The 20,248-nt window shown below is 40.3% G+C and overlaps 1 protein-coding gene across 5 annotated transcripts in view; it reads right to left on the bottom strand.

Annotated features, from left to right (window-relative positions):
• tspan11 (tetraspanin 11) overlaps positions 1-20,248 on the bottom strand; it is a 198,950-nt gene that overhangs the window by 2,683 nt on the left and 176,019 nt on the right. For all 5 annotated transcript variants that reach the window (XM_007895433.2, XM_007895438.2, XM_042334932.1 and 2 more), the window contains 5 exons: positions 12,283-12,474; positions 9,532-9,606; positions 1,598-1,699; positions 478-609; positions 283-366 (listed from right to left, as the gene is read on the bottom strand). In XM_007895433.2, the coding sequence (XP_007893624.2) occupies positions 283-366; positions 478-609; positions 1,598-1,699; positions 9,532-9,606; positions 12,283-12,474 (585 nt within the window). The remainder of the gene's footprint in view (positions 1-282; positions 367-477; positions 610-1,597; positions 1,700-9,531; positions 9,607-12,282; positions 12,475-20,248) is intronic.

Here is a 20,248-nt window from a genome sequence, read left to right as displayed (position 1 = left end):
ATTTACTTAGTGAATAACATTCAATTGAATTTGATCATCAATAATTTGATCAACAAAAATTCCAAGTATATTTTCTTCTTGCTGCACACTTGACATAGCCTTGTCTACTCACAACTCAAGCAGAGCAGATTGTTTTGTTTAGTTTGGTCAGTGAAAAGGTAACTCATTCATTAAAGTGTTGAGGTTATCTGAAGGGACTGGTGACTGTTGTTTAAGTGCTCCGAGACGCCATCCGCCATGAAGGCGCTATATAAACACAAGTTGTTGTTGCTGTTATATTACCTGTATCACCAATATGCACATTGCAATGGTGCCAAGAATTACTGTTTGATCTTCAAACCACATTTTCACCACATTGTAACAGCCCTACAATAGAGAAAACACCATGTTAGCTTTCAAACAACACCTAACATGCTAACAAAACCTTCAAGGGTGAAACTGATAAAGCAATGCCGAATGTATAAACAGGCCACTTACTGAATCCCTCCACAATGTGGAGGTGCCTTGGCCACAGTTTTTGCTGTACTCCATGCAGCAAGAATCTGGGACAAAATTGCTACCCATTACTGGCTCCCAATCCGTGAAGTTAACTACTCCGCAGCATTCAAACTGGACAGAAATGGACAAAGAAACAGAGTCAAGTTTCTAACAAAACAAATCAGATTTTGGACACATATGGATGGTCCTAGCTGGATGAGCAGATCATAGCTTAGCAGACAATTTTCGCAATAGTAAGTTCACAGGTTTAACGAGTTAAACTCCAGGGGTACCTCGGGCACACATTCTTTGAGTCCTCAAACCTTGGCTCTTGTGAAGCTGGGTTTAATATTTACTGGGGTTAGGTAAGCAGGGTTTGGCCCTCCAGCGAGAGAGCACACACATCATTCCAGACAAAGGGACATTTCCAGGCATATGTGGAACTCAATCTGATTTAGATACTCTTAAACTTGACGATGGGTTTCTGCGTGTGTCAGACACCGGCTGACTACCAAACATAAGTGAATGTAGAAATAAGCAATTATACTGAATGCTTTAAGCCAACCAAATAACTCGCATACTAGGCACAACTATTATGCATACTTTAAATTTGGAAAAATACTGCAAAGATTTCCAGTTTACAAACATTGTAAAATATCATTGTATTTGTGTTTGTTGGAGATACAATGTGATGAAGCTTCTGTAAATCATCCTTGTTTCTTAGATAAAATGTGAATCAAAGATTTAGAAATATACATGAAGCTACAACTCCCACACCAGGTATTTGCTTTTTGTGGATATTAAGGTCAGTCGTAATTGAATGAGCCAACGGATATAAGTTTGAACATGGTGCACTTTACATTTGGGCTATAGAGTGACTTGGGAATGTTGCATTGTTATTTGGATGAGACGTTAAACCAAGGTCCTGCTGTTCATACAGATGGATTTTGAAGATCCCATGGCAGTATTTGAAAAGAGAAGGGAGTTTCTCCCAGTGTCCTGTATGAGTCTTCCAGATAGAATTGGGTATTGACTTAACGGCTGTTTGTGGAACATTGCTGTGTGCAAAACTGGCTGCAATTCATCTAGTGGGACCCGCACATCAGGTGTTGATACTTACATCTGTTTGAACAATGTTCCAAGCATTGGTGAGACCAACATTCCCCTCTGATCCATACAACTTTAGCCCATTCCTCAGGTCCTCTTTTGCATAGTCCGCTACCTGTTGGAAGCAAATGGAACAGACCTATCAGAAGGGATGCAACAAATTGTCAAGCTTCATATTGATCTAACACAAGAATTCTCAAGCCAATATAAAACAAATAACAAAACTAATCAATACTGATAACAAGTAGACAGCAATTAAATTCAAGTAAGCCATTCCAGATCTACGTAAGATAGTTTGTGATCCTAAATTTGGAATATATGCAGTTTGAGCATCATACCTTTAAAAGAACAATCATAGTCTGGTTTCACAGAAATAACGGATACCTGAGTTTGGTGTCTAGGAAACCATACCATAGTAAATTACATTTAACATATAGGACTCTTATTCCTTATGATAAATTTGGTTACAACCACAAATTACACAGTCAATCCACTTTTACAATATATTCTGTGATGTGTCTTTAAGATGTCTCAACCTTATCGCCTGATAAGGTGCTATATCAAGTGCAAGTATTATTATTATTATTTTAGAATATACACTTTTTTTAGATTTCCATTGGAGTTTGGGAATAATTTTTCTTAACCCAGGTCAGGTCACCTCTCTATATCAATACCACATCTCCCTCAGTGATAGGGACTGTAGTAGTAGAGATGAACCTCTATTCCCTGTTGCTGGGAGAACAGCATTGAGTCCCTCTCGCCAACTTCATCACAGCCAGTCAGACAGCAAGTGAGTGGAAATGTATAGCTGTAGTTTTAATCAGCTTCCTCAAAAATACCAACATAAGGTGTATAACTCCTTCCAAAACCTGCCACCTGGACAAATGATAATGGGTGGTATTTTTCTCAAGCAGGAAACCCATCCTGATCAACTGGAAACAAATTTGGTCTGACATTAGCATATGCTGTGCTCATTATCTTTACTGTCAACCCTCATCTAATGAAACAACACCACGGCCCTAACAATGTACTCATTGTTTCGTGTTGCTCCTAACCCCAAACTCCCTGGCTCAATCCCTTCACTTCATCCCCTCTTTATCTATCTTTAATTCCCACCTTAAGACCAACCTCAGCCTGTGCCTATTATCATTTCCCTCCCCCACCTCGCCCCCGTGCTCCTTATTCAAGCCTGTTGCAATTGCTGAACGGAGAAACACTATTTCTTCTAATCATTTCAATATGAATCAGGGATAGGAGACAGCGACTGAAAATCTGCCACAGTATTACAGCCATCTCTCAAAGACAAAACTCGTTCATTTTTTCGAGGGGTGGAGTTGACAGATTACCTTAAAATTGAAGTGAGCAGCCTTCAGTGACACAAGCGAAAAAAAGCCCTTAACTGGAGGGAGGGCAAAGGGGAGGATCAGATTGCTTTACTCTGACTCTCATTAATCTAATGCCACATTACAGGGCAAACGCACATTCATCAAGGAAAAAAAATTGGACGCGATATTGTATTTTCGCTTTGTAATCTGAAAACCGTGGCTTTATTCCTGGTACTGAAAAGGCTGGGATTGTGAGTTAGTGGGTGGGAATGCAAGCTGTGAGCAAGCATCAGCTTCCACTTGAACTGGTCAATTGTACACACCAGAAAAGCTTCCTTCACTAACCTTGTAGCTTGCTGCTTTATTTATGACACAGCGCAGGTTGATTTGACATTAAAAGCGCAGGATAAATCACTTATCATCTCGTCAGTTCAATTCTGCTCCCTACCACTGAAGCAACCTCAGGAAATGCTTTCAATAGTTGAATTACTGCATAAAATTTGGTTTGTACCAAACTTCCTGAATGCCCAAGTGGATATGATACCATTAAAGCTGCACAAATTTGAAGACTGTAGGTTCGAATCCAGGCCTATATACTCTGATCTCTGCAAGGGGTCCAGTTATGATACTCAAAATAACCTTAGGAGCTATCCTATCGCCCCTGTGCCCCCATTAGGAAAATCATCCCATTCAATCACTACTCTTAAGAAACTGCTTCTTGAAGGGTTATGTGTTTATGCACACAGCGTATGTGTATGTAAAGAACTGCAATGCCTTAATAGTCAAATAAAAACCCTGCCACCATCAGGGCTCACATATCAATAATAGCCACTTGGATAGTGCAAAATGATTCAAGCAACCTCGGGAGAGGAGAGCAGATGGGAAGGGAAGAAAATTGTGGCAAAATTGCTGAGGATTTTTTAAAAAATTCCTCTTTCAAGCCAATTTAAAAAAGCAATTTCAATCTTGAAACAAGTTTACAACATTTTGGACAATCCATTAGGTTTTCAAATGATATTAGAAAGCCAGTCAATCTCACAGCACTTGAACAATATTCTAATCTGAGCCAGTTAGCAGAGCGCTGCACATTTGCACGGTAAGCTCTCCTCGCTCCCTGGCCATTGCGAATTGGATGAGAGCAGTAATGAATCATGTTTGCTGCTCCCAATCCCACTACCGTCAAATCTCTTTTGGAAATCCGGCACGATTTGCCCACCATGACAAACAGGCTGTTTTGATGAAATGTGACTTAATGTGACAGCCAGTTTGTCACAGGCAAAACTCTTTGATGATCCGCATTAGTTGGATTTCCAGTTTAACCTCGCAATAGCAAAATGCTTCTTGGCAAACTATAAGCCTTGCAGAGAATTGGAACTAATCGAGGAGTAACCTCTATCTGCAACTGGAAATAAGGTTCAAAGCTCCAAGTCAAATGTTAACAGTTTAAACTCTACTCTGCAATGGGCCCCTTCATTAGATTGTCACCTTGAGTCGGCACAGAAAGCAGCTCTCAGTTTGGACCTTGATCCTTTATGGAGCATGTCAACTGCTCTCCTCCAGGTGACCATTTGCTTGGATGAGCCCTTTTACTTTCTCAGACAGCTCGGGGTGACTGCGGTGTGTAATGCTGGGAGGGGAGAGGCATAGGAAGTGGAGGAGGAGAAGGTTTGCTCGGGGAGGGAGATTGGAATTAGCGTTGAACTCACTACAGGTTACAGTAGCACACATCTGAATCAGGAATATCATCTGCCAAGTCAAGTTGTGTTTCAAGTTGTAAAATTCACACGGACATAAAAACAAATCTGTTTTTATGTCCGTGTAGGAAGCTGGATTGTTGCCAATTCAAGTCAGATCAGACCTTTGCAGCATAAGTATAATAATAATAATAATCCCTGCATTTGATGTAACGCCTTATGTCATTGAAAACGTTTCAAAGCGCTTCACAAAATATACTGTAAAGTGAATTGACTGTAGATTTTGCAGGCAAAACGTGACAGCCAATTGCACACAGCAGTGACCTACAAACAGTCATGGATTGAGTGACCAAATTATTATTTTTATTTCTTTTTGTTTGGAAGGTCTTATTACCTCTAAATGAACAACCAGGTTCCTACTGACTGCTGGGTAAATAGAGGCATGTGGAAACGAAAAATTGCGTAAGAAAACTTGCAGGAAGTGATGATAACAGCGACTTGATGAAAAAATGTTTTAATGAAAAAATTCTTTAAGCACACAAAGAGCCAACTGCATATTGCATCCATTTTGGATTGTTCATAAATAGGTATCGGTGTCCACACACCAATCATATGATCTTCTAAATGTAGGTATGAAGACTCCACTAGATTTGCACAGTTAGGAGTGAAGTTTGTTAGTAATTAAATGAACAGTGAGTTTTTTGGGTGTTGGAATAGATGGCAGTAAAAGGCTGACACCAAAGGAATTAGTGTTAAACCAAAGGGATTGCAACATTCACCCACAACAAGTTCTTCAATCGAGTTTCATTCACTGAATCTTATTTTTCACCTCGCTTTTTAAAACTAGGTTTGGCTTTTCTGGACTAGCTGATGCAAGTCACAAAATGCAAACATTAAAGCATGTTTTTATTCGGCTCAGCACACAGAATAATCCCAAAGCTTCATGCGACAGCCATTCCCTGGATTTCAACAGGTGTTGACAATAATTAACAACCGAACGGGGCAAATTAGGCAATCTATTAACAAAGAATATTTTGATTCAGTGCCAGATGTGATCTCAAACTCAATTCTGGATGAGAATTTATAGTTGAATTTGGAAATAGGTCCGGCTAATGGGATAAAAGCTTCTGCACTTTGCTGGTGAAAGAGTCACACACATCACTAGTTACAAATCCACAACACGAAAGTACCAGCTTATGATTTATCGGACATAAAAGGTTGAATCACTCAAAGGGAAATCGAAAAGTCGCAGTGAGTCAGAAAGAGGGATTCTTCAAAGGTTTAGTGCAAAGAGGTATTGATGGGTAGAGCTTTACTCTGCACCTGACCTGCAGGTGTTTGAAGCTTATCTAGAATGTGAGAGTTGAGCAGTGCCCAATTTGCCAGTAGTAACCCATAAGCTGCTCAGCACAGTGAATGTTGAGATGCCTTAAAGCACTTCACAGGATATACTGTGAAGTGGATTGACTGTATTTTGTGGGCGAAATGCAGCAGCCAATTGTGCACAGAGGTGTCCCACAAACAGTCGTGGATTGGGTGACCAAATTATTATTATTACTTGAAGGGATTACTTGAATAGGAGTATGAGAAGGTTAGTAGTGTTGAGGGGCGCGGGGTGTTAAATATTCCATATGGTGACAAGCTTCACAGCTTGGTTGTATGTCTGAGGGTGGGAGTGTCAGCGTAACATTGCTTCTGTTTCCATTGTAACACCCCCCTTCCCACTTCACAGCAAGCAGTAACACAATAATAATTCTTGCATTTGATATCGCGCCTCATCATGACTTCGAGACGTCTCGAAGCGCTTCACAAAATATACTGTAATGTGTAGCGAGTGTGTATTTTGTGGTGCGATTTGCTTTGCTAACGAGAGGACGGGGTCTTATGTCAGAGTCTTCCTTGAACCGAAGAGACTGAAAGTTAGCATGATACTCCTGCACCTCCTACTTGCTAAAGGCACCATGACAAGATGTGCAACTGGAAGAACCACTTAATCTGCTAAAGGCAGCCTGTCAGCTTCCTCTAACTGTTTTCACTTATTAATAAAACCAGGGTGGAGAAGGTCACAGTCTTTTAACAAGAGTCTCTGATCCGTATTTGGGCCCTGATTTGCCCGTGCCATCTGCTCTCTCAGATGATATAATCTCGAGAAGGGTTGAGATCACTAGCAGGTACGTAGAGAAGATGTAAAACCAACCAAACAAGGTCTTTTTTGTTTTGCACTTTTTTTAATAAAATAAAAACAAGGTAAGGTTCAAATTCATTTACAGTTAAATATTTTTGTGTGCGTTTAGATGCACTTTCCTTGAACTGTGTCCAAGGTGAGCTAACCTTAATCCATTCACTTATCTGTTCAGGCAAAAGTGTAGGTGGAGCTTTCTGTTGCTATGTTATAGAAATGGTCTTAAATTCACGGGTTTGTTATTTGTTTTGTCATTCTGTTATTGAAACGTATTTGTGTGGAGAACAGCAGTTCATCTATTTTCAGCAGTTTTCTAAATACAGGCTTCTTCTAAAAAAGGAGCTGGCTAAATACAGAAGATCTGAATAAGAACATAAGAATTTGTTAGACAAAAGAGACTAAGGCCCACCTTGTTCGCCTTTTACCATCCTGGTAGTTGCTTGACATGTTATGTCACAAACTATATCCTGTATCCCATAAGAACATAAGAATTTGCTAGGCAAAAGAAGACTAAGGTCCATCTAGTTTGCCTATGCACAACCCTCTGTTTTACTTTCAACGGATGAGCACAGTGCTGCCTTGAGAAATATTTTTCCCAGTCAAAAATTTACAAGAGTCCCAAGACAGACATTTGTTTGCCCACTACAGAGCGTCAATCCACATCCCTGACAAGCTATTGGTGCCTGTAGGACTGTGCAAGAACTGACCATAGTCTCCTATGCTAGCAGTGCAGGGATGGAGACTGCTCCCCATCGCTGCACGGCTTCCACGCAAACACACAGGAGCACTCATAGAACAACACAGGTCAAGTAGAAGGTCATGGGAACACTTTGGGCTTGGGGGTCGCTCTGAGCTGGGAGTATGCTCAGAAGCGTTGTGGACAGAAGACTCAGCACTGAAGGCAGAAAGACACTGCATGATCTCTGCAGTGTTGACCTTTGCTCTTAGGAAACTGTGACTGACTAGCTAACTACAAATCCACATTTGCACAATGCAAGCTGTTTCCATTTACTGGTACAATCAAGCCTTGATACAAGAGAGTGGGTTCTTTACCCAAGTCCTCTCCACCAACTGACGACCTGGGCTCTGAACACAGGCTAAAGCAACACATTGGAGTGTGAAATCCTCAGTGTGCAACAATCCATCAGCTTTGCATTGTGTCTAGATTGGAAACAGTCCTATGTGGTGACAATAAAAGGAAAATCTCCTATTCTATTTATAGATGGAGAGCTGGACTGATGGGGCTTTAATGGAGGAGAAATAAAAGCAGACAACATTGATATTTATTGATAGAAAAAGAGATATGGTCGAGGAGATAAATCCCAATGGGCCATCATATTAGACAAATGGTCTAAAGCGCAGTTTAAATTTAAGATATTCATCATGTCTCGATTATCTGGATGTACTGCAGGCAGCTTTCCCAAACCCTCTCTCGCCCTCTCCCGTCACCCTCATTCTTAGCACGTTCATAAAGATAGGTCAAACATTCAATCTGAATGCTGATTAGTGAGACCGAGCCATAAGAAACCATAAGCTCAAGAGAAAGCCATTACTCCACTGAGAAAGCCATTAGACCCCTTAACTACAATTTCTGCCTCAGACATCAGCGCTGATAATGTCGGAAATCATTGTCCCAAATCATTGCAAACGGCTAAATTTAAGCCATTGTGTTAGACCACATTAAACATAAGAAACGTATCGCAAGTCATCAACACTTTTCGGCAAATATCAGACAGATGTTTTCAATAATAATGTTGTTCTAGCAACTGCCCCAGATCAAACAAACAGCCTTTCCTACCAAACAGCCTTTCCTACTTCCCCAGCTAAAGAGTTCATACCCAAATTGATTCAGTATTTGGGCTGCCCTGTATGTAACATGTCAACGGGATAATTGCCTTCATTGAAGTGGGTATTTAAAACAATAAATACATCTTCTAAAGAGGTTGACAGTGGACACCTAAATAGAGCACTGATATCTTAGTCAAATGAAGCAATGATATTCATGCACTATGTTATTTATGCTGTTGTGTCATATTGATCCTGACAGTTAATTACTCGTGAATTTGTAAAACTTAAGGTAAGCCTCTACTTAGCTTCTAATATTTATTAAATCTGTCCTACCATCTGGCCAGTTATAAAGAAGGCTGTTAATCAGCAAACAAATGTGCTTTGGTGTAACACTGGCTACAGTGCCCAGGGGATAGGTGGTGGGGGTTGTCTCCTATAAGTGGTTAGTGGAGACAGGGAACAACCTGGACTCTCATTTTGTTTTCTTCGAGAGTTGGTTGTTTGGCCACTTATATTTGCTAAAGGCACCAAAGCAGACATACTCTTTGAATGCAAACCAATCACTTCTCACTGAATAAATGAAATAACAGTGCTTTATAGTTTTATTACCATTCATTGAACATTGGATCAGACCTTTGCCTTCAACACTTACTGGCTCTAGCAAACGTACTGAACCTGCAACTAGAAACACGCAGGAAAATCTCACAGACATCCCTCCGGGAGAAAATAGAAGAAGAACAAATCAGAAATGTGGAATAGTCAAATAAATTGGCTATCGACATAGCTCATTTCCCAGCAGTTAAAGAGTTATTGGTTTATGAACTGCTCTTGGGACAGTCCTCTTAGCTCCAGTTAATACGTATACAAATGAAACTTATCCTGAGAACAGCAATACACACTTACTTTAGTGAGGTGACTGCACGGACAGGATGTATGAACAAACATTGGAGAAACTTACCTCTGCTCTATATACGAAGAACAGGATGACTACTATTAGTTCCATTAGGAAGATAACCAGCAGAACAACGAAAAACTGAAACAGAAAAGAAAAAGACTCATCACCCTGTTGCTATGAATTAAGGTTTCTGCAATAATCTGAAAGCTAACATACATTAAACTTGGAGCAGTATAACAGCATTGCACATCCCAATTACATTATCTGATCATCAATTACTAACAATAATTCAGATCCAACCGCTTCAAACACAAATAACGAGAAAATCGTCTTTTGAGCAAGAAATGTACCCTTTAGTGCTTCACAGGACATCAGCTTGCGGAAATGTGCTAGTTTCTCTTTGTTTCCTGGCATTATCAGCCCACATTTCAATATACCTTGAAAAAATGTCCATCAGAAAGCTACTTAATATGAGCCAGTGGAAAATAGATCAGAATTGGAAGGGAAAACCTACATAGGTTGCTTTTGATTTCTAACTAATAAACTCTAGTCTCTTGGGAATCAATGGTTGGAAGAGAGGGGAAGAGGCCCCAAAATCCCTCTACAGAAAATCAGATTCTATATCATTCATAGACACGTTACACCTCCTTACTCCTTGCTGAGAACATCAAAATACTCTTGCCTTAAAGTTAAGTTTCCCTTCCCTAACCTCATGCAAGTTACATAACTTGAGCCATTCGGACCAGTTTTATGGTTGACTTAAGAGTGCTTTTTTTTTAGAAAGAGTCCAACATGGAGAATTTAGTTGTATAGCTTCATGGATAATTAAGTTTCTTTTTTATAATATGTCAGAGGCTGTTCCAATTTTTAGATAAAAAGCCTCTTTGCAGGCAGAAGTGCACATGAGACTGCATCCATTCAGCCAAATGCAAACCGTTATTAGAACTTGGGAGAAGTTTCTCTCCTTTACTACAAACAAATGGGGCAGTTAAGTGCCTGAATGCACAAGTTCCAGCAGAATTCACAAAAGCCTGCGGCAGCCATTCTGACAACTTACTACATACAACCTTCCCAAAATGGCAAAATACTGAAAGCTCAGTCTGACGTGCGCTGTCTGGGCTAAAAAGTGTGGCTAAAGAGAACATAATGTTCCTAGCGTAAAATTGCGATAGAATTGTATGTGTTTTGTAGTCAGGTTCACTCATTCTATCATAATAATAATAATTCTTGCATTTGATATAGAGCCTTATCAGGTCTTCAAGACGTCTCAAAGCACTTCACAAAATATACTGCAAAGTGGTGGCCAATTGCGCACAGCAGTGTCCCACAAACAGTCGTGGATTGAGTGACCAAACTATTATTTTTTTAAAAATTGAAAAAAAAATTTTGAAGCGATTATTACTCCCGAAAAGTGATCCACCAATCAACTAACAACCGGGTTCCTATTTACTGCTGGGCAAACAGAGGCGTGTGGAGTGAGGGAACGCGCCTGATATTTTGTCCTGAATCAAACCCAGGTCCTCTTGCTTGCGAGGTGAACGCTCTAACCAATACGCTACAGGATTCCACAAGTTGTAATTTCACTCCAGGAACATGATGATATTTTCTATATCTTTACAGAATGAATGAACTTGACTACATAACACATTACTATTGTTATTATAAGGTATGACAGGATCCTTATTGGATAGGGAGCGTAAGCAAGTGAAGAACAAATAGCTATTTACAAATCTGTAAGTACAGAGGCTATTATTTAAAATCCTTGACCGACTGATATGTGGAAGACGAGAGGGACTGTTTTACTGAGATGGCTTTTGCTGACGAGCTTCTCATTTGTCAGAACTAATCTGCACAGGGATAGCGAATTAATGTACACTGTTGCACGCTATACAAATGTAATCTGGTTACTGGAATTTCTCCTTCTATTCTGTTCTAACCTGTACTCCAGGACAGCTTAGGCTCCTGACTCCATCATCACTGTTATTGCTGAAACTGACTGGCAGGATGTAGGAGTTATGTAAGGCGAGTCACACATTAACGGTGGAATACCTCTGTCACTTACGCACAGACCTCCGTCACTGGTGTAGAAATAACCAGGTAGAACTCATCCAGCAAGCGCAATGCTAACATAGGGACAAGCGGTCTCGAGACTCAAGCTGCTTCCCTTCTGGCCCAATCAACCACTTGGCAATGAATCACCTTTTAATGGGTTCTCTGCGAATTTTATTTAAGCTCAAGTCCTGACCCCTGACCCCCAACCTCCCCCCCAAAAAAGGCATTCAAGTTAAACTTTCTTTGTCATCCTCAACTGAGAGAAAGGGGCTGGTTTTCTCTGCCATTTAAAAATATAGTATCACATGATGTCATTTTAGTTGGATTATGTCTTGTATTGTGTCTCCGATCAATTTTAGGGTGTGGAGTTGCACAAGTCAGATCAGCAAGAATACGGTGGAGAATAGTGGAGTTATACATCATTACCCTGAACCACTTCAGCTAACGAAAGCACAGGCTAAAGCGAACAGAGCTGGAAAATACATGAATCCACCCACAAGCCGCGCACACACATTCATCAGGGGATAAACATACCTTTGAAATGAGCATCTGACATTGAAAAACATGAGGAGGAACAATCTTTCTTTAAAAAATAGTGTTGCATTTGATTCATTAACTCTTAAACCACTGCCAACATAAATATAGGGTTAATAAACATTCCTACATCAAACACATTTAACTGATGATCCGCTGATGCAGATTTTAAATGAGTTAATTTCCTATTCTGCTCGAGTGAAATTTATTTCGATCCGAATCACTTACACTCAAAAGGAGGCACTTGTTTTCCTTGATAGCACCGAGACAGCCCAGAAATCCAACCACCATGATAATTGTCCCAATGGCAATCAGTAAGTTTGCAGCAGATAGTGACGGGAGGCTGGGGGATAATGTAGCAAAGTTGCCTTGTGTCGCTGACAGCCATATTCCCACTCCCAGTAGCCCACAGCCACAAAGCTGAAAGAGAAAACAAACGACAGTCGTTAAGACAGTGTTTCGAGTCAAAACATCTAGGGATTTGAACAAGCAACATCTTTACGGCAATATTGAGTGAATTAACAGCAAAAACATTGAAATAAAATGCACCGTTAAATAAGCTAAAGAAGTCACATCTGTTCACTTCTCCTCCCCCGCTCTCCCCCCATTTTTTGTGCGTATATCATTCCAGAAAGTGGCCAGGATTTTATGAGAAGTACAACAGCCCTACAAAGAGATAAAACAACTCTACAAAGTCACGCCGCCTTACTTTACAATAAACACACACGGCATTATTTCACATGTGTCAGCCTGGCGCAGTGGTAGCACTCTGAGACAGAAGGTTGTGTTCCAAGCCCCCACATCGGGACTTGGATTCACCATAGTCTAAGCTGATACTTCAGTGCAGTGCTGGGGGTGTTCTGCATTGTTGGAGGTGCCGTCTCTTGGATAAGACATCAAACTGAGATCGCATGTAATGGTGATTTCACAAAGGTAAGTACAAATTCAAATGGGTGTCTGCAATATCAGTACCAGTTTTCTTTCAATCATTAACGCTCTTTTTTTAACTAGTTTTTTTTTCAGAAGAAACGGAGGATAAATCTTTTTTTATTCCACTGATCCTTCCACAACACGGGTTGGAAAAAACACTGCCTTAACAGCGGTTTTACAAAGGTAAAGAAGCCTAATGGTTGAAAGTATTGCAATCACAGAAAGTAAAACACACCAGAAAGAAATACTGTTATACTGGAAATGAACATAAAGTGAGAAAGAATGCTTTGAGAGGTGGAGAGGTGCCCAGCCTAGCAAGCCCAGTCTTAATTGATCGCAAGATGAGGGAGAACAGACTAAAATCAATCAGTGACATATTCTAAAGTTCTTGAGATGACAGGAAATACAGGGAGTGCAAGTATGTCAAGACATCATCTTTCGCCCACAAAATACACAGTCAATTCACTTCAAAGTATATTTTGTGAAGTGCTTTGAGACGTCTGAAAGACATGATAAGGCGCTATATCAAATGCAAGGATTATTATTAATATTATCTTGCTGAGCCCAATCCTCTCCTCACAATGTGCTCCCGCATTTGACAGCAAGTATTACTGTCAAGTTATCACGAGCAGGAACCTTGGGTGATATTTCTTTAACTCAGGGACAAACAGGTCAATTGTAGCTTATTACTGCCACCCTGAGATCAACTAACTCAACACAGCCAAAATAATTGAAATAAAGCAAGACCTTCTCAATCTGCATGGCTCAGTTTCGCACACTACAGTAACTTCACCAACTAAGCAATCTTTGCATGTTGCTTTATTTTCTATTAGCAACTGTTTTTTACACTTCTAAAATGCCTTCTTCCGATTATCATGCAAATGAATTGCATAATGTTACATGAAGGAAAAAAACTGATCAAAGAATAAAACTTAGAATGGAAAAGAAAACCACAAGCGAATGGCATCTGATGCACAGCTTGTCCAAAGCGGAATCTGGTATTTATGAAAGAGGGATAGGAAGGACAACTATTCTGGGGACTGGAATATATTAAATCTATATATACAGCCACATAAATCAGTCATAAAGGATGGCAAGTGACACAAATGATAAATACCCCCTGCGTTTGATGACCTGGGTCAATCAGATGTCTCCAGTATTTATAAGAAACTATGAATATAAAAAATGCCAGACGCGAAACAGACCAAGGTCCATCTAGTTCGCCTTCCACCTTCCTGGTGGACGTATTGTACTTGCAACTTTCCGGGCTGGTATTTTATTAGTATTGCGACTACGACAAGGGTCACCCACTGTGGATGAGGCACATTTCACTTCGGTTTTCCAGGTGTAGGTTTTGGTTAAGATTTTATCGTGACAACGGATAAGCTTTGGATACAATGAGTGACGATGCTAATTTTTTTCATTTCAGGCTGTACACCAACAGGTCAACTCCGCTGGGAGGCAGAGCACGTGGGTAACACTGCGACTCAGAATATTTCATCTTCCTTGCCAAGGTTTCCGCAGATGTGTGTGAGGTCCTCCTAAAAGAAAACCAATATTGTTTGCAGAACACATCCCCGGTCTTTCATCCATGTGTGAAAATTTACCCAAAGAAGCGGACATCCTAATCTAGCTACAAAGACCCAGCTCAGGGAATGTGTAAAACATGTGGCGTTGGGATCGGGATTCCGATTAATTACCTCCAAGCCCCAATAGCCAAATAACCCACATGTTGAACTTGTGTGATAACTATTGTGCACATTCAACACAATATTAACTGCTTCTCGGGTCTCCACGGTACACTCGCTTTGGGTCATTGATACGTTGCATGTATTATATGATGAGACCTGGTCTTCCACACAATGGCACATTTTAAATTTAAAACGATGGTCTTAAGATTTCAATCATCTGGGATCACGAGAGCCACTGAAGCAAAAAAAACCCAACTGAAATGTGTTACAGCAAACCTCACATACGTCGTATCACTTGGGACCGTACATTTAATGTGACTTATGCAAAGTATGAGTTATCTCAAACTTGCATAGAATATAATTTTTTGAACGGGACTTGGGCAAGATGCATGATTTAGGTCATTATACAGTCAATTCACTTTACAGTATATTCTGTGAAGCGCTTTGAGACGTCTAGAAGACGTGATAAGGCGCTATATCAAATGCAAGGATTATTATTATACGCTTTAAACAGATCAGACTTATGCGATTTCTTACTGTACTATTGAGTTGGAAGTTATTTTTAAAAGCTAAAAAAAAGATTTACGAGAAGGCGAAGTAAAACAATAAAGGTAGTACAACTGAGGAGGAAATTAAAATTCCATTTCCAGCATTTAGAGCGCTGGCAACCTCTGCCAAAAATATGGCTTTAGTTTCTGGCACTGGAGTTGCAACACATTGTGACAGAGCGATAGGATGTTGGCTTACTTGGCTATGCTCCTGTGCCCTCAAGCTCCATCCCAATGGTCTTGGTATTGGCAAATATCAGTGGGTCAGTCAGTAACCTGGGGACACTCTCACACACACACTGCAGAAACTCTTGAGATAGAGTGGACTTGGCAGGTGTCTGGGAACAACTGTCCTCTTGGTATAGCACCAGGCAACAGAGGAAATAGGTTAGAAAATAAAGATCGATGTATACATTTGATATGATATATACATATTTAAATAAACTTCTACAGTGTCTAGTAACATTTAAATTAAAAAAATCAGAAAGTGTCAAAGAGATATTAATGCACACTTAGGGAATATTTTCTATTTTGATATCTCTCACTGTAGGTCTCTATAAGATCCGCAGGAAGCAGCTTAGCTGACGTCAATGAGTTGCTACATACTAGGTGACACCGACCGACATGCCTTCTGGTCCTGGATGCCAGTCATGAGGCACCCGAGGAGGGAAACAGTAATGACAGCCAACTGCACAGTCGCATCTAGCCAGGACCAAAGTTTCCCAGCCAAAACAAATGCACTGAAATATTTACCAATGTTCAAAATACCAGCAGCTAAGCCATTGCAAGTACAATATTTAGCAATTTATTGTACAGGTACCTAATCCCATGAAACAGAAAACACCAAAAGCCTAACACATAAAACAAGCAACCCCGATCACATAAAGGTTTCCAAGCCAAGATTCATTGACGCAATACATTTCCGTTATTTTTAAAACCTCCCTCCCTCTCCCACTGATGTTAGCAACATATCTGACCAAATTGCCCGTGACGTACGTGATACTCAGCACGTTCCATCTGTTTGATCCATATTCACATTCCCAGGACTCAGGTAAGCTTATCCTTCAATGTCAAACACACTAATAAATCCAGACTTTAGTCATAGCCTCACAGAGAGTGTGGGTCTAGATGGGTCATGTGCCTTTTGTCTCTGAGCTGATAAGCAGTGAACCACTTTTATCTTCTTACGCTATTTTAATCGTAGCTTCCTTTCTTTTGATAATCTAGTGCCTTCAACTGATTGAAATTTGCAGACAACACTCTGTGAAATGCTTTGCGCAAAAGAGCAAAGAAAGTCCTTTCAATTTAAAATTCCCTACCCACAGTGGAGGTTACAGAATGAAACTCTCAGCTGCTCTGATGGGCTAGTGCTGAAAGGGCCAGTTCTGGGATAAAACATTGACCTGGTTTGGTGGTCCAGTGCTAAAAGGACACTGGTGTCATGAGTAATTAGCACTGTGCAGGATTGAACACAAATGAATGCTACTTTAGCCACCCACGCTCAACTCGAACCTTCCTCCATATTGTCCCTATTCTTTTCAAAACTCATTCTTATTTCAACAGATTTAAGATGCAACTCCATTCAAAGGTCAGATCATTGGCTTGTCCAGCTTCTGCCACAATGACCTTCAACTGTGAAACACATCAAGAAAAAAAAGGGTGTGTTTGGCTTTTAAAAGAACACTGGCTCTCAGAAAGTCTGCAGTGTGAATTATCCATTTTCATTGTTATTTATGGAAATGTCTTCAGCCTCACATGTAGATCTCTAACTTGTTTGATTTGTTGCTGATCGGGCACTGTTGATTGTACTTGGACTGGCTGATTAATGTGTTGTTAATATGCAAGAAACATTTTATTCTCAACAAAGTTATAAATGACTACAAGGCTCTGCAGTGCAGGAAAGTGTGCGTCAGGAATGTCAAACACACAGCATTTTGTCATTTGTGGCCGGGTTTTTTTTTGAGTGACCGGGAATAAAAATGAAAGAATTCACAATACCTACTTGTGGGATCAATGAATTCTGCTCCCTGGGGTTTTAGATGGTTCGAAGGAGTAGGAGAACTCAAGACTATAAACCGTTCCAATGCTGAACGGTTTGCTGGTGCAGCAAAATTACTCACTTGTGCCTCCCATTCTTTCTGTTCAAGGAGGGGGGGAGGGTATCAGTCACATTCTTTTCTTTCCCGGTTCTCCTGGCTTTCCCCATCCTGCCCCCGCGCCTCACAGCCTCACACATACCTCCTGACAAGTGATTCTGCTCGTTAGATTTGGCAAAAATAGAATGGGTGGAAAATGTGACGTGCGAAGTGATTATCACACCCATGCAATCAGATTTAGGCTGGGGCCACACTCTGCATGCCGCAATCTGAGGCTTCCGTCAAACCATATATGAAGTCTTAAGGGACTAGCTGTCATATGCAGTTGGTATTCCAGGTGTCAGTCTGGCTCAATCGATAGCATTCTTGACTGCGAGTCAGAAAATTGTGGGTTTAAGCATCTTCAAGCGCATATTTTCTCCTGACAATCTAATGCCAAACTGGGGAAGCACTGTTTTGTCAGAGGTGACACCCTTCGGATGAGGCAGGACCTGTTCAGGGAGACATTAAGGATAGATCTCATGGCTCTATTTGAAAAGAGAATCCAATTTCTCCTTGTGTCCTGGCCAATAAAAAATGGCCTAAATAAAATTCACTGCATGGCTGTTTGTGGGATGACGCTGCGTGCTAATTGGCTGTTGATTCACCTTCAAATACACAGTCACTACACTCTATAGTGAACCCTGAGACGTCTCAACAAATGCGTCAATAACATTTTACACCCCAACAAGTGCTCATTCTCTTTCTCTCTCATACACAGACAGCTATATCCATACATGTCGGCAGTAGCCACTGTCAGTAAGTGTTATGACAAAGCAATACTAAAACTAAACTATCCATCAAGAAGAAAATTTGTAACTCGCAGTGCAATAAAAATAGGCAGAAACTGAGCGATTTTATGTGAATACTGTGAATAACTAAAGTCACTTGAGTATGCAACCCTGTCCCTCTGCCAGTTACATGACTCCTGAGTAGCATTCACAGATGACAAAAAAAGACATCTCTTTATTTCCATCATAGCAACAAGACTTGACAGCAGAAGATACCAACCCCTTTTATGATAAGTAGAGTTAGAAACTAAGGACTTGTTCAGAGCTGAAGTGGGTGAGTGAGTCACACAGCAATAATAATAATGATAACAATCTTTGCATTTGATATAGCGCCTTATCACGTCTTCGAGACGTCTCAAAGCGCTTCACAGAATATACTGTAAAGAGAATTGACTATATTTTGTGGTTGAAACGCGGCAGCCAATTACGCACAGCAGTGCCCCACAAACACTTGTGGATTGAGTGACCAAATTATTATTATTTTTGAAAAAAAATTCAAGGGATTATTACCCCAGAAAAAGCGATCCACCAATCGACTAACAACCAGGTTCCTGCTTACTGCTAGGTAAACAGCGGAGTAAGAAAACTTGCCCAACATTTCGCCCTGCCCGAGAACCGAATCCTATCCTCTCGTTTGCGAGGCGAGTGCTCTAACCACTGAGCTACAGGACTCCATATGCATTACATCTATAGGACTGTAATGCACTGATAATCACTAACAGGTGCAACCAGGATTTTTGATACTGCACATGCTATGGAAAGAATTTCTAATACTTATGTAGTATTTTTAATACTGCATGATGATCTTGGTTCTGAGACTGGATGAAATGTAGCAGTGAAACACAATGACTGGAGCTGGGATTGGAAGTGGTCACATTAAAAGCTTTGGGACAGTCTCTGCTTCCCAGATCCCAGAAAATAGGAATTGTCCACTGAATATTCAGGACCAGAGACATCTTAAAGGGTCAGGGTTATTGTGTATAAAAAACATATAAATTCTTAAGACTTAGAGAAACTAATGCCCTGGAAGTCAAAGGGCACCAACCATCAGTTCTCTTCAAAGGTCATGCATTCAAATGCCTTTTGGACCAATCTGTCCACATAAGTCTCATCCACCTGGGATTTCTAAATCAATTAAGACCACCTTCTAAATCTACTACTATTGTTCAACACTTCCTTTTGCTTTAAAAGTAACTTTTGAGCAGGATAGCAGTTTCACAGCCTGAAAGGGGTGATGCCATCGTATTGATAGAGGAAAACCTCACAACAATGAGTCATGCAATAAAAAAACAAAGTGGCAAACGGAGGTAAAATGTTTTTCGCAAACATTGGATAACATCTCTTGCCGTTCTAGGTTCTGCCCAATGAACAAACTCTGCAGCGTGATCAAAATCTCCCGCAGACATGTACATGCAGATCTCGCAAGCAACAGGACCCAGGTTCAATTCCCGGGCAGGGTGAAACCAAAGGCAAGTTTCCTTACTTCACATCCTTTGTTTACCAGCAGTAAGTAGGAACCTAATTGTTAGTCGATCGCTTTCCCGGGTAATAACCCCTTAAAAAAAAGAAAAATAAAAATAAAAAAAATTCGGTCATTTAATCCGTGACTGTTTGTGGGACGCTGATGTGCGTAATCGGCTGGAGAATCACGGGAAACGACATCCTGACCTGTTGATGCATGCGCACCTACCAGCCAAAGGCATTAAATCGGAGGAAATGTAGTCTTGACCCATCATCGCAAGGCACTTACCATCTGCATTAACTTACACATGCACAATGTAGATTATTGATTAGATTGATTTTACACGACTTACGCAGTTTGCCTGTAACTCGGACATATTAAATGTAAGTCATATTAAACGTTAATTTTAATACGACTGATATGACTTGTATGAGTTTTACTCGTAAAAAATTATTTTGCCTTTCTACTCTTCTTTACTTAATATACTTGTTGTTGCAATTTGGCGTCAATGCTGAGTTGACTTTTACGACTTCAAAAATTCACATCATTAATATTTATTGCACATATTTATGATTTTGTTGCTGGTGATTCAAGGTTATAAAATTGAGCATTACAATGAATTAGCATAAAACTCATA

The sequence above is a fragment of the Callorhinchus milii genome, unplaced genomic scaffold (genome assembly GCF_018977255.1).
Source record: "Callorhinchus milii isolate IMCB2004 unplaced genomic scaffold, IMCB_Cmil_1.0 Scaffold5, whole genome shotgun sequence".
Lineage (NCBI taxonomy): Eukaryota > Metazoa > Chordata > Chondrichthyes > Chimaeriformes > Callorhinchidae > Callorhinchus > Callorhinchus milii.
The sequence above is the reverse complement of the archived record's forward strand: the minus strand, read 5'-3'. Positions and strand labels throughout refer to the sequence as shown.